The sequence below is a fragment of the Lolium rigidum genome, chromosome 1 (assembly GCF_022539505.1).
Source record: "Lolium rigidum isolate FL_2022 chromosome 1, APGP_CSIRO_Lrig_0.1, whole genome shotgun sequence".
Taxonomy (NCBI): Eukaryota; Viridiplantae; Streptophyta; class Magnoliopsida; order Poales; family Poaceae; genus Lolium; species Lolium rigidum.
The window spans coordinates 323,883,898-323,895,732 of record NC_061508.1 but is presented as its reverse complement, the minus strand read 5'-3'; the positions used below and the strand labels follow the sequence as shown (position 1 = coordinate 323,895,732).

Genomic DNA, 11,835 nt, shown 5'->3' with positions numbered 1-11,835 from the left:
CATGTGTTATCACCAGAATTTGACCGGATCAGAGGTGGGCCGCGATTGGAGATAGGCTTGAAGAATATACATGGAAGGAATACGTGAATCGGCCTTTATATGCAAAGTTTGGGCTAGTTGGCCCGTGTATCTGTAACATAGTAGGATACGTGTCGGTTAGTTAGAGTTTGCCTCGTGCACGGTTGGGATTATTCCCACGTTAGAAAGTCTACGGACTATAAATATGTATCTAGGGTTTATGGAATAAACAACAACCAACGTTCAACCAACCAAATCAATCTCGGCGCATCGCCAACTCCTTCGTCTCGAGGGTTTCTACCGGTAAGCAACATGCTGCCTAGATCGCGATCTAGGCAGCACAAGCTCCACGTTGTTCATGCGTTGCTCGTACTGAAGCCTTGTTGATGGCGAGCAACGTAGTTATCATAGATGTGTTAGGGTTAGCATAGTTCTTCGCGTAACATGCTATCGTAGTGCAACCCTGACGTATCTAGCCGCCCTTACACCTATCTTAGGTGTAGGGGCGGCACCCCGCTTGATCATTATCTAGTAGATCCGATCCGTTACGATTGCTCCTTGTTCATCGAGGATTAGTTTAATATCTGCAATAGTTAGGCCTTACAAAGGGTTGGAGGATCTAGCGGCACGTAGGGTGTCGTTTGCTAGTCCTAGACAGGATGTTCCGGGGATCAACCTCGTGTTGGTTTTTAGGCCTTGTCTAGGATCGGCTTACGATCACCGTGCGTGGCCGCGAGGCCCAATCCTGAGTAGGATGATCCGATTATGCGGTGAAAACCCTAAATCGTCGTAGATCTCATTAGCTTTATCTTGATCAAGCAGGACCACCATATATTCGTGCACCTTGTACGAATCATGGGTGGATCGGCTCCTTGAGCCGATTCACGAGATAACCTGAGAGCCGATCGAGGCTCGTATTTAATGTTTACGTGTATGCCATGCAGGAAACTAAGCGAGGCATCTCCATCACCTTCCTGACCAGGTATAGGTCAGGTGGCACGCCCTTGCATCAACATCGAACGTGTGTACCAGAAGGCTTTGCGGGCCGTCGCTCGGAGGGACCTCGGCCAGCCGCAGCCCTAGGTTGTTCCCGGCTCTACGGTGTTGCCCGTCGCTGCCCGCCGGTGGGTTTTGGCAGCAACAATGTACTAATACAACCAAATAATAACATGGAGGAGAATAACCTACATAGCTATCTTGACATACAATCAAGTAGAAAAGGAAATCAGTTGGGATATATATAGAAGCTTTCATCCTGAATCAAGGGTGGTATTGCGCACATATAAGCATGAGCACTTAGGAAAGTGAGGGTCATAGAGCATGACATGGTCTAAACTACATTAGTACACAACACAAAAGTATTCTCCACAATATCCGTGATGATTAGTTTCGAGAAGTTAATCATCATAACTTTGCAGCATGTGTAACACCTTCTTGTATGCTTTCATCTAGTTCATGTTAAACATAGAAATGAGACATGAGATACCTATTCCTAGATATATGTATAATGCATGAGAAAACCAATTAACAAATCTCATTCTTCGAAGGGCTAAGCAATTGAAATATCTCACATCGATAGTGCATGATAAACAACATGGTACAAGGTGAACAAAATCAGATGCTCGAATGCACATCAAAAGGGAACCTTTGTTGCGGTTGGAAGTTCTTTGATATAAAAATTTCCTAGCAACGTAAATCTAGTGAAAAATTACAATCAGTCAACACACATCCTAGCAACGTAACAAGGTTAGTATTCTAGCTATTAATCTACAAAATTAACGTTCGATCTCCACTTTTATGTTAAAAATACTATACTTATGCTCGATCATATTAGATAGCGAAAACACTGCAGATGACCCATAAAAAACCAATCTAGTAATTTCCATGGGTTAAGATTATTACATTGAGGAAAAAATCAATCGTATGGGTCTCCTTTTTTTATCTTTCTTATTAAAGATTTCTATATGCATAATTTCTCATTGGTTTCATGAGAATTTATTGACTTCTTATATATGAAAACAAGATAACCTATAAGCAAGCTATAAGTATCATCTCCTATGTCAATAAGACCAAAGAGATGGAGGGGCATATATTAGCCGCAACCGCTCCTGAACCCCGCGCACCCTCTCTAATTCGGCCGGCGACGGCCTCTCCAGCGAGAACCCGCAGCAAACAGCGCTGTACTCCTCCATGGTGAGATCACTGAACTGGTTGATGCCTTGCGTGCTACTATGGACCCCTACCGCGTAGCCGGCGTTATGTCGGTCGACGGAGCGGAGGGCGTCCTGGAACATGGCGTAGCGATGCTCCTCGTGGGCGATAGAGCTGTAGATCTTGTCGTCCAGGGCCTTCCACTCCACGAAGATCCGCCGGGTCTCCTCCTCGCTCCTCTCCCTGTCCCAGGACCAGGCGGAGTACCCATTGTTGTGCCACTGCTGGTCGATGAGGCGGAGGCGGTGCTTGAACGTGGCGTACCCGTCCTCCTCCTCCGCGGCGGAGGCGTAGGTCTTGCCGTGCTCCGCTGTCCAGTGCAGGAAGATCCGGCGCGTCTCCTCCTCGCTCCTCGACTTCTCCATGTTGTCCGATGTGTTGCTTGTGGCTGCCGCCAGCGACAGCAGCAGCAGCAGGGCTGCCGCCGCCATGATCCTCATCACCACGGGAATTGATGGTGGCGGGCAGGCGTACGTACGTGGAGTAGAATAGATGTGTGGAAGGGGGCGAGAGTCAGGGACGCTCGATTAATTGATCAATCTCTCGTCGAAACCCTGGCGGTGCTCGATTGGTTGTCGTTTCGGTCGGTGAAGTATATTTAGAGGCTCAGGGTTGAGTCGACGTACGTACAAGAGACCGGGACGTAGACGAATCGCATGCACATACAAGAAACGTAGACGTAGAAGTAGACTCATGGATGGGCTTACGTATCCAAACCACCCACGATCGGGCTCTTGTTTTGTTGTTGGAATTGATCTCGGCCACAAGCCCGCCCACAACATAGCAACTTACGAAGAAGGAAAGGAAACACCATAGTTCCAATTAGAATACACACAAGTCACTATTACCAATTAAATGGAGAACCAATCTAAGGTCAGGTGGTTAGGAGGGTAGTTGTACCTCCAACCCACCAGAGCTCAATCTCCAAGTTGACATCTGTGTGTCTTTTAAAGACGAAATATTCTTTCAGTGGGAAGCGATGTTCCTGTTGACGTTCCTGTCGACAGCGAGCGTCTGTGTTGGTACAGTGTTTCTAAAAAAGGATTACCAATTAAATCGGAGCTCCTCCCTATGCGATGCTCCCGGATTTGCAGTTGCAGGACATGAATCGGCGCGCACACTGATTTGTGACATGTACGAAGGTTTGTTAGTATAGCACTCTAACAAGATTTTGGGGCTCTCTCTCTCTCTGTCTTGGGATGAGGATTTTCTTTTTCAAGAACACGCACGAGAATTGCGTATCTTCATTATTAAGATAGAAAGAAAGTCAATTAAAAGAACTCGCCGAGAGCACCGTCACAGGTGAAACTATCCTCCACACTAGCACCACCTACAAAAGGAAACTACTCTGTCTTGGGACGAGGATCTTATTTGTAGTCTGTACATTTACTACGATGCAGAATTCATTTTAAGAATTCCTTTTAGTAAACATATGACTGAACAAAACAAACACATGCATTTTCGGTCCACTCAGCTTATTATGTGGAGTGAGATCATCAATTTGGTGCAAAAACTAGGAGAATTGATGGCCAAGGATCCGAGTGTGCTAACCCTGTATGGGACATTATGTGGAAGATGTAAGTTCCTGGTAAGGTGAAGATTTTCCTTTGGAAATCTCTCAATGGCGCACTACCTGGTATGCAGATTCTTGCCGACCGACATATCAAAGTAAACCCACAATGTCCAGTGTCTCAGCTCGGCCATGAGGATGCTAGGCATCTTTTCTTTACATGTGCTCGGGCACAACTCGTTTGGGATGAACTTGGTTTAAGGGAGTATGTAGAAAACATGTTGCAGGTTCATGGATCGGGCTTTTAGAGCATCCACAGTGTTGTTATGCCACGTGATGAAAAAGGCTTTGGTGTCAAATGGTAAGTTTACCACAGTGTGTAGATTGTCAAAAAAGTCAATGTCCTAGAGGGAGAAAAAATTGGCTGTAGGAGCAGCTTATTGCTCCAACGCCATGATATTTGGCTAGGGTAATAGCCTCTACAATGAAGAGAACCAATGGCAATTTTTCGATCTTTTTGTGTAGTTTGCTGTTGCAAAGAGAAAGGATTGAGGATCGTTGGTTTGGAGCTGAAGCGACGTTTCTGTCAATAGCGAGCGTCTGTGTTGGTACAATGTTTCTAAAAAACGGATTACCAATTAAATCGGAGCTCCTCCCTATGCGACGCTCCCGGATTTGCAGTTGCAGGACACGAATCGGCGCGCGCACTGATTTGTGACATGTACGAAGGTTTGTTAGTATAGCACTCTAACAAGATTTTGGGGCTCTCTCTGTCTTGGGATGAGGATTTTCTTTTGCAAGAACACGCACTAGAATTGCGTATCTTCATTGTTAAGATAGAAAGAAAGTCAATTACAAGAACTCGCGGAGAGCACCGTCACAGGTGAAACTATCCTCCACACTAGCACCACCTACAAAAGGAAACTACTGTGTCTTGGGACGAGGATCTTATTTGTAGTCTGTACATTCACTATGATGCAGATTTCATTTTAAGAATTCCTTTTAGTGAACATATGACTGAACAAAACAAAGACATGCATTTTCGGTCCGCTCACCTTATTATGTGGAGTGAGATCATCAATTTGGTGCAAAAACTAGGAGAATTGATGGCCAAGGATCCGAGTGTGCTAACCCTGTATGGGACATTATGTGGAAGATGTAAGTTCCTGGTAAGGTGAAGATTTAACTTTGGAAATCTCTGGATGGCGCACTACCTGGTATGCAGATTCTTGCCGACCGACATATCAAAGTAAACCCACAATGTCCAGTGTTTCAGCTTGGCCATGAGGATACTAGGCACCTTCTCTTTACATGTGCTCGGGCACGACTCGTTTGGGATGAACTTGAGTATCACTACAGGAACGGGGTTCTACGCCGACGGCCAGCTGCCCTCGGCGTAGCCGCGCCTGGCCCTCGGCGTAGGCTACGCCGACGGCAGCCCTCGGCGTCTAGGTCCCTCGGCGTAGCCAGGTGCGCCGTCGGCGTACGACTGGCCCTCGGCATACGCGCCCTACGCCGGCAGACAGGTGAGCCCCTCGGCGTCGCTGACCTCGGCGTCTCCTGGCGGTGCTTCGTCGCCGTTAACGGAGCGTCGGCAGACGCCGACGGCCTGACCCTCGGCATAGGGCAGGGAGCCTGCGAGAGAATAGGTGACGTGGCGCGACCTGGCGCTGCCAGCTGAGAGTCTACACCGAGGGCAACCCCCTCGGCATATGCATGTGGCATGCACGCTACGTGGCGCGCGGCCAGGCTCAGCGATTCTGACGCTCCGGTGATCTGTATCTTGGAAAACCCTAGGGAGGGGATCCCGCAGATCTACCCCTATAGCTTTCTCCGTGCGAGGGTTTACCAATGGACTTTTTTACTTGCTTTGGTTTTTTAGGACATATGTACGTGGAAACCATAGGTTGGGCATACTTTACCATAAAATAGGCTCCGTTTGAGCCGTGGCGGGAGTTTCCACATACAGATCCTGGATTTTAAACCAAGTGCTAGCCCATGTATGCAGAAATCGTCAACGCCGGGTACATGCAAGGTTAGCCAAACCTTACATCACACTTGTACACATATGTTAGGGGCATATGCAAGTTTTTCAGCGATTCCGACGCTCAGGTGGTCTGTATCTTGGAAAACCCTAGGGCGGGACCCCGCAGATCTACCCCTATAGTTTTCTCCGTGCGAGGGTTTACCAATAGACTTTTTTACTTGCTTTGGTTTTTTTAGGACATATGTACATGGAAACCATAGGTTGGGCATACTTTACCATAAAATAGGCTCTGTTTGAGCCGTGGCGGGAGTTTCCACATACAGATCCTGGATTTTACCAAGTGCTAGCCCATGTATGAGGAAATCGTCAACGCCGGGTACATGCAAGGTTAGCCAAACCTTACATCACACTTGTACACATATGTTAGGGGCATATGCAAGTTTTCCAGCGATTCCGACGCTCCGGTGGTCTGTATCTTGGAAAACCCTAGGGCGGGGACCCCGCAGATCTACCCCTATAGCTTTCTTCGTGCGAGGGTTTAACAATGGACTTTTTTTACTTGCTTTGGTTTGTTTAGGACACATGTACATGAAAACCATAGGTTGGGCATACTTTACCGTAAAATAGGCTCCGTTTGAGCCGTGGCGGGAGTTTCCACATACAGATCCTGGATTTTACCAAGTGCTAGCCTATGTATGCGGAAATCGTCAACGCCGGGTACATGCAAGGTTAGCCAAACCTTACATCACACTTGTACATATATGTTAGGGGAAGATGCAAGTTTTTCAGCGATTTCGACGCTCCGGTGGTTTGTATCTTGGGAAATCCTAGGGCGGGGACCCAGCAGATCTACCCTATAGCTTTCTCCGTGCGAGGGTTTACCAATGGACTTTTTTACTTTCTTTGGTTTGTTTAGGACATATGTACATGAAAACCATAGGTTGGGCATACTTTACCATAAAATAGGTTCCGTTTGAGCCGTGGCGGGAGTTTCCACATACAGATCCTGGATTTTACCAAGTGCTAGTCCATGTATGCGGAAATCGTCAACGCCGGGTACATGAAAGGTTAGCCAAACCTTACATCACACTTGTACACATAAGTTAGGGACAGATGCAAGTTTTCCAGCGATTCCGACGCTCCGGTGGTCTGTATCTTGGAAACCCTAGGGTGGGAACCCCGCAGATCTACCCCTAGCCGGCGGAGAGAACTATTATTGGCAAAGATGCGACGGCAAAGGCGGGCTGACAGGGCAGACGAAGCTAGCAGAAGGGCCGCCGGTTTGTTGCTGGTAGGATGTCCACCTATTTCGTTCACAAAATATGAGATACACCGGTACGTTTGTTTTGTGGGGAAGCCTGCTTTGTCTATAAATCCATTTTGCCTCATATATGTAGTTGCATCAGTTGAAAAAAATAAATATTTCAGAATGTTCAAAAATTCCAAAAAAAAAATCTGGGCACATCGGAACATTCTATGTACCTCACACAGTTTTGAAAATGAATGATATTCTGTGTGGCCTCTGTAAAAAAAAGATAAATTCGGGTGTTTGAAAATAACATTCCACGAGACATTTTTTACACAAAATTTCCGTTTTCCACATATCTTTGTGTGTGAACATAACATATCTAGATGTACACCATGTAATTTTTCCAGAATTTTTTGACATTTCTAAATACATTTAAAGTTCATTTTCATAACAGATGCATCTAAAACTATGAGAGAAAATACCATGTACTGCTTTGTCACGGTATATTTTAGAAGTAGAGAGAATTTTGATCCAGCTTGAACACTACTGGATTGAGGATTTCGAGCTCACGCACGCAACGATGGAGTATTTGCATCGCATCGCTCCGTCCAAAGACCTTTTTGTAAATTTTATTACTTTTCGTGTTCTTTGTACTGTTGTTGATGATAATTAATAGACCGGTGGTCCTTTTTGCAAAAAAAAAAAATCAGAAAGTACTTCGACCCAAGATTGTCATTGAGGACAGATAAAATATTTAAAACGATCTCGATTACATCTACCAGAATATTAACCTCTAGTTCTAAGTGCAACAATAAGTAACAAAAACTGGCTGCACTGTAGCACGTACATTCTCAGAATACAAACATAGTAATAACACTTGGAATATATGAAATTAGTCGATTTAATCAAGCTCGACGGATCTGAGCCACAACGTCTCGTTCCTCTAGGTCACTTCGCTGAGCGTCACTCCCTTGGCCATCGTCAGCACCTCCACCTCCACGATGTTGCCGTCAAGCCGTACTCCAGCCAAGTGCTTCACTAGATCCGTTTGGCCACCCCTTCTCTCTTGGTTCAGGACGACCCAGTACCTTCCCTTCTTGCCGTGACTCACATTGTCTAGGTAGCCGGGAAGATCGGCGAACAGCACGGCTAGCCTTTTGTCCCTGGAGATAGTCCATGTGTGCCTAGTAGGGAATAATGTGCGCCACGACCATGTACGTGGTCTCGTGGCTCACCGCCGCGCCGTTAGGGCATGTCAGGTCATCCATGAGCAGCGGCAGCGCAAGGCTGCTAGCATTTTGGTTTCCTCCAGTTTCTCAACGCAACATTTAGAATGTACTAGTACAATTGAATAATAATGGTGGATAATAACCTAGCTGACTTGACATACAATAAAGTAGGAGTTGAAATCTGTTGGGAATATATATAGAAGCTTTCATCCCAGTATCAATGAACGTTAATGCACACATATAAGCATGATCACAGAGGAAAGTAGGGGAATAGAGCATGATAAAGTCTAAACTACATGAGTACATCACACAACTATTCTCCAATAAGGCCATGCTGATTAGATTTAACAAACTAGTACTCATCCTAAGTTTGCAGCATGTATACCACCCTCTCATACTTCTTCTTTGCTTTCATATCCAGTTCATGTTTCAGCATGGACGTGAGACATGCGATAAGTATTCCCAGATATATGCACAATGCATGAGAAAACAAAACATCAGATCTCATTCTTCATTGGCCTCAACATAATAACAGAGGCCAAGTTCTTACAAAATTTTGTCCATGACCTCAAATTGGGAGTTTTGTAATATAAGTTCAAACAGAAAGTTGTGTTCGGAAAATTTCCATTGTGTCTGTAATTTCGATTTTATGGGATTTATTTTTATGCATCATGCTATTATTACTGCAAAAATTACCTAATTAGTTGAAGCCATCTATTGATTAAATTAACTTTCCTTGTGTTAAATCCCATAAAATTCCGCACTGCACTATGAGTCGGATTGGTGGGCAAAACTAAAGTTTTGTCAAAGCATTTATATTTCTGTTGCTATTCACTTACTTCAATTAAAAACGTAAACGTGTCATCTAACTAAAGTTGATGAAATGATTATAAATTTTTGAGGCAAAGAAATATTTTTTGGGGAATTTCATTGAAATGATGAAGCCAAAATTTATGCATTCAGAATTTACTTCTATTTCCTGTTTTTGATGATAATTACTTCCTTAAATGAATCCACCCCTGGCAAATGCTCAATTGCCATACGCTTTGTACAAGTCCCATGCAATACGTAGTCGATCGGATGTTAAATTGAAAAAGTAAAAGGTTTTGTGGCTTCTGTCCTGTTCATGTCATACAAACAAAAGCAAGTGCCACACAAATCTTCCGCGGATCAAGCAAAGAATAAATTGATTGTTTCTCCTGCGGATCGATACTCCATACTTTCACATTGAGAAATGCTACAGTAGTGTTCTGCACTTCGGAGTTATCATAGGCCCATTGTACTTCTAACATTAGTTGCTAAATTAGCACTCGGCAGCTAGTATTTTAGTGCACAAAAAGCACTAAAATCTATTTTTTTTCTTTATATATTCTTTTTCTTCACCTAATTAAGCAGGCAGAAGCATAAGTCATGAACGGTAACATGAAACTAATGAAATAGTATATAAAAAAGAAATCACGTTTGCACGCCATGATTTGTACTTCTTGTGTTCCCAATTAAGTGTCCCATTTTTTGTAAATAAGAAAACCTACACCAAAGCTGCAATACTTAATTTGGAATGGAGGGGAATCTTTTTTTATAAATGAGAAAAGCTACACCTAACCTTAACAGAAAAATGAAATAGTGTCTAGGAGGAACTAGACACTACTGATATAGTAGAAGCGGGACTTGGCGAACTCTGGTTGCTAGGGTGCGCCACTACGACTTCAACCACTGGGCTATGCCCAAGTGGTCACACCTAACCTTAACATGCAACACTTAATTTTAAATGGAGGGGTATCTTTTTTTTTCTAGGAAAGTTTAGCTGATTAGTCAAGCTAAGCTAAGCGCTAACCCTTGCAAGTACACCCTATTTACCTCTTGGCATCTACATACCATCCTTCTGGCATGGAGCATATAAATTCCAGTTCAACTTCCAGAGTTATAGAAAAAGTAAGTATTGCGCAGTAAAACCAGTCGAAATCTCCCTGCCATTCAATTGGGTCAGCACAAACACTTGACTTTACGCGCATATTTGTAGAGCAGGAATAATGAGATCTGATGTTCAACTAACGAAATGGTTGAATTAAACTTAATACTGTTTGTTGTTAAATTTCATTACAAGCAAGAACCATCAGAACCATTATTCGCACTCAGGTCGGTCAAATCTGGGAAATTTATTTTTTCCTAAAATGATATGCATTTATTCTCTCACCAATTGGCAAAGTCCAAGTCTGCTTAAAGTTGTAATGTTTAAAAAATCCCCAAAATCACAAAATTATCTTAACTTGTTCTTGACAAATTTAAATGGTTTTAACGATGACATGGTGATGGCTTCAAACGGGGCAGGCTAATCAACATGTTTACTCGGTTACTTTTCAAGATAAATAAGTAACAACTGAGAGTAAACAAAATAGTTGCGTTTATTTTGAAAAAACAAAGAAACTTGGTTTAAAACAACTTATTCCCATAAAATGTAGATTTACAAGGTAAACGAATAAAAGGAGATTATTGTATTTGTAAGAACACCAGAAAAAAATAAAAATGTGGAATATCCTAAAGTTTTGGGATTTTAAAAATCCTGAAAACAAATTTGTTTTTAATAATATGCATTCAAGACTATTTTATCCTTTATTGTCCTTGTTTTCAAAATAGAAGAATCAAAGGAACACTATAAAATATGGAGTATTCTTTTATTGTTCGAATTGTCGACTTCATTTCACCTCCATTATTTTCTAACCTTCTTTCGTTTTTGTTCGTCTTGTAGAGGCTGCCACGCGTGTGTGTGAAGTCGCCGCCACATTGTCAACACATCATTCTATATTTTCTTGACCTGTCATCACCAGAACTTGTGGTGAGGCAAGAGAGCAAATGTAGAAAACGAAACATATTGGTCCGAGCACTCATGAAGGGCCCGGGGTCTCGCTATCACGTCTCACACGTGAAAGAGCGATGGAAAAGGAGGATGCTCACTGACAAAGGAGCTGGACAAGGGTGAGTGATGGTTGTTGTTAGAGATATATTTGGTATACGTACGGTTTAGGTAGTCTAGGATAGAGATAGATCTTGTGTCTTGTCTTGCACTCCAAGATGATCCCTGTACGCCTATATATACTCGCCCATGAGGTTCAATAATACATCCATCATATTCCGCATATCTCTCTCCCTCTCAATCCTTTCTACATGGTATCAGAGCGGCACGCTCCTTGACCTAGCCGCCGCCCAAGCTTCCGCGCCGCGCCGCGCCGCCCCTGGGGAGGTCGATCTCCATGATCTACTCCGGTGGCCGCGCAACCCGTATGAGGGTTCGTTCGCTGATCCGTTGATCCGCTGCCCTCGAGTCTTTTTTTTCCAATCTGTAGATTGGTTTTCTTTTTGCGTCGCCGGTCGCTCGACCGGCGTTTTTCTTTTTTGGTTTACCGATCATAGATCGGATTGAGTCGCCCATCGCCGTCGTCCACTTGCGCCTCTACTCCGACAACGGCATGACATGCACCGGCCATCAACCGCATGGCACAGCCGGACGTGCCGCACACGGGGCGCCCCTACGTGCGACGCAGCAGGCTGTTTCGCCTGCACGGTCTCCATCGCCGGTTCGTCTTCGCCGTCATCGCCAAGGACATCACCGACAACGTCGCCAACGACTCCGATC

General features: G+C 44.2%; 1 protein-coding gene across 1 annotated transcript; it reads right to left on the bottom strand.

The window, feature by feature from the left end:
* Window positions 1-2,078: 2,078 nt before the first annotated feature.
* Window positions 2,079-2,660, bottom strand: LOC124684294. The gene has a single exon (XM_047218640.1). The coding sequence runs from the start codon at window positions 2,658-2,660 to the stop codon at window positions 2,079-2,081; it is 582 nt and encodes a 193-aa protein (XP_047074596.1).
* Window positions 2,661-11,835: the final 9,175 nt, after the last annotated feature.

Bases quoted from the DNA above. Each gene is read 5' to 3' on its own strand.
- LOC124684294 (XM_047218640.1), bottom strand. From the start codon at position 2,660: ATGGCGGCGGCAGCCCTGCTGCTGCTGCTGTCGCTGGCGGCAGCCACA.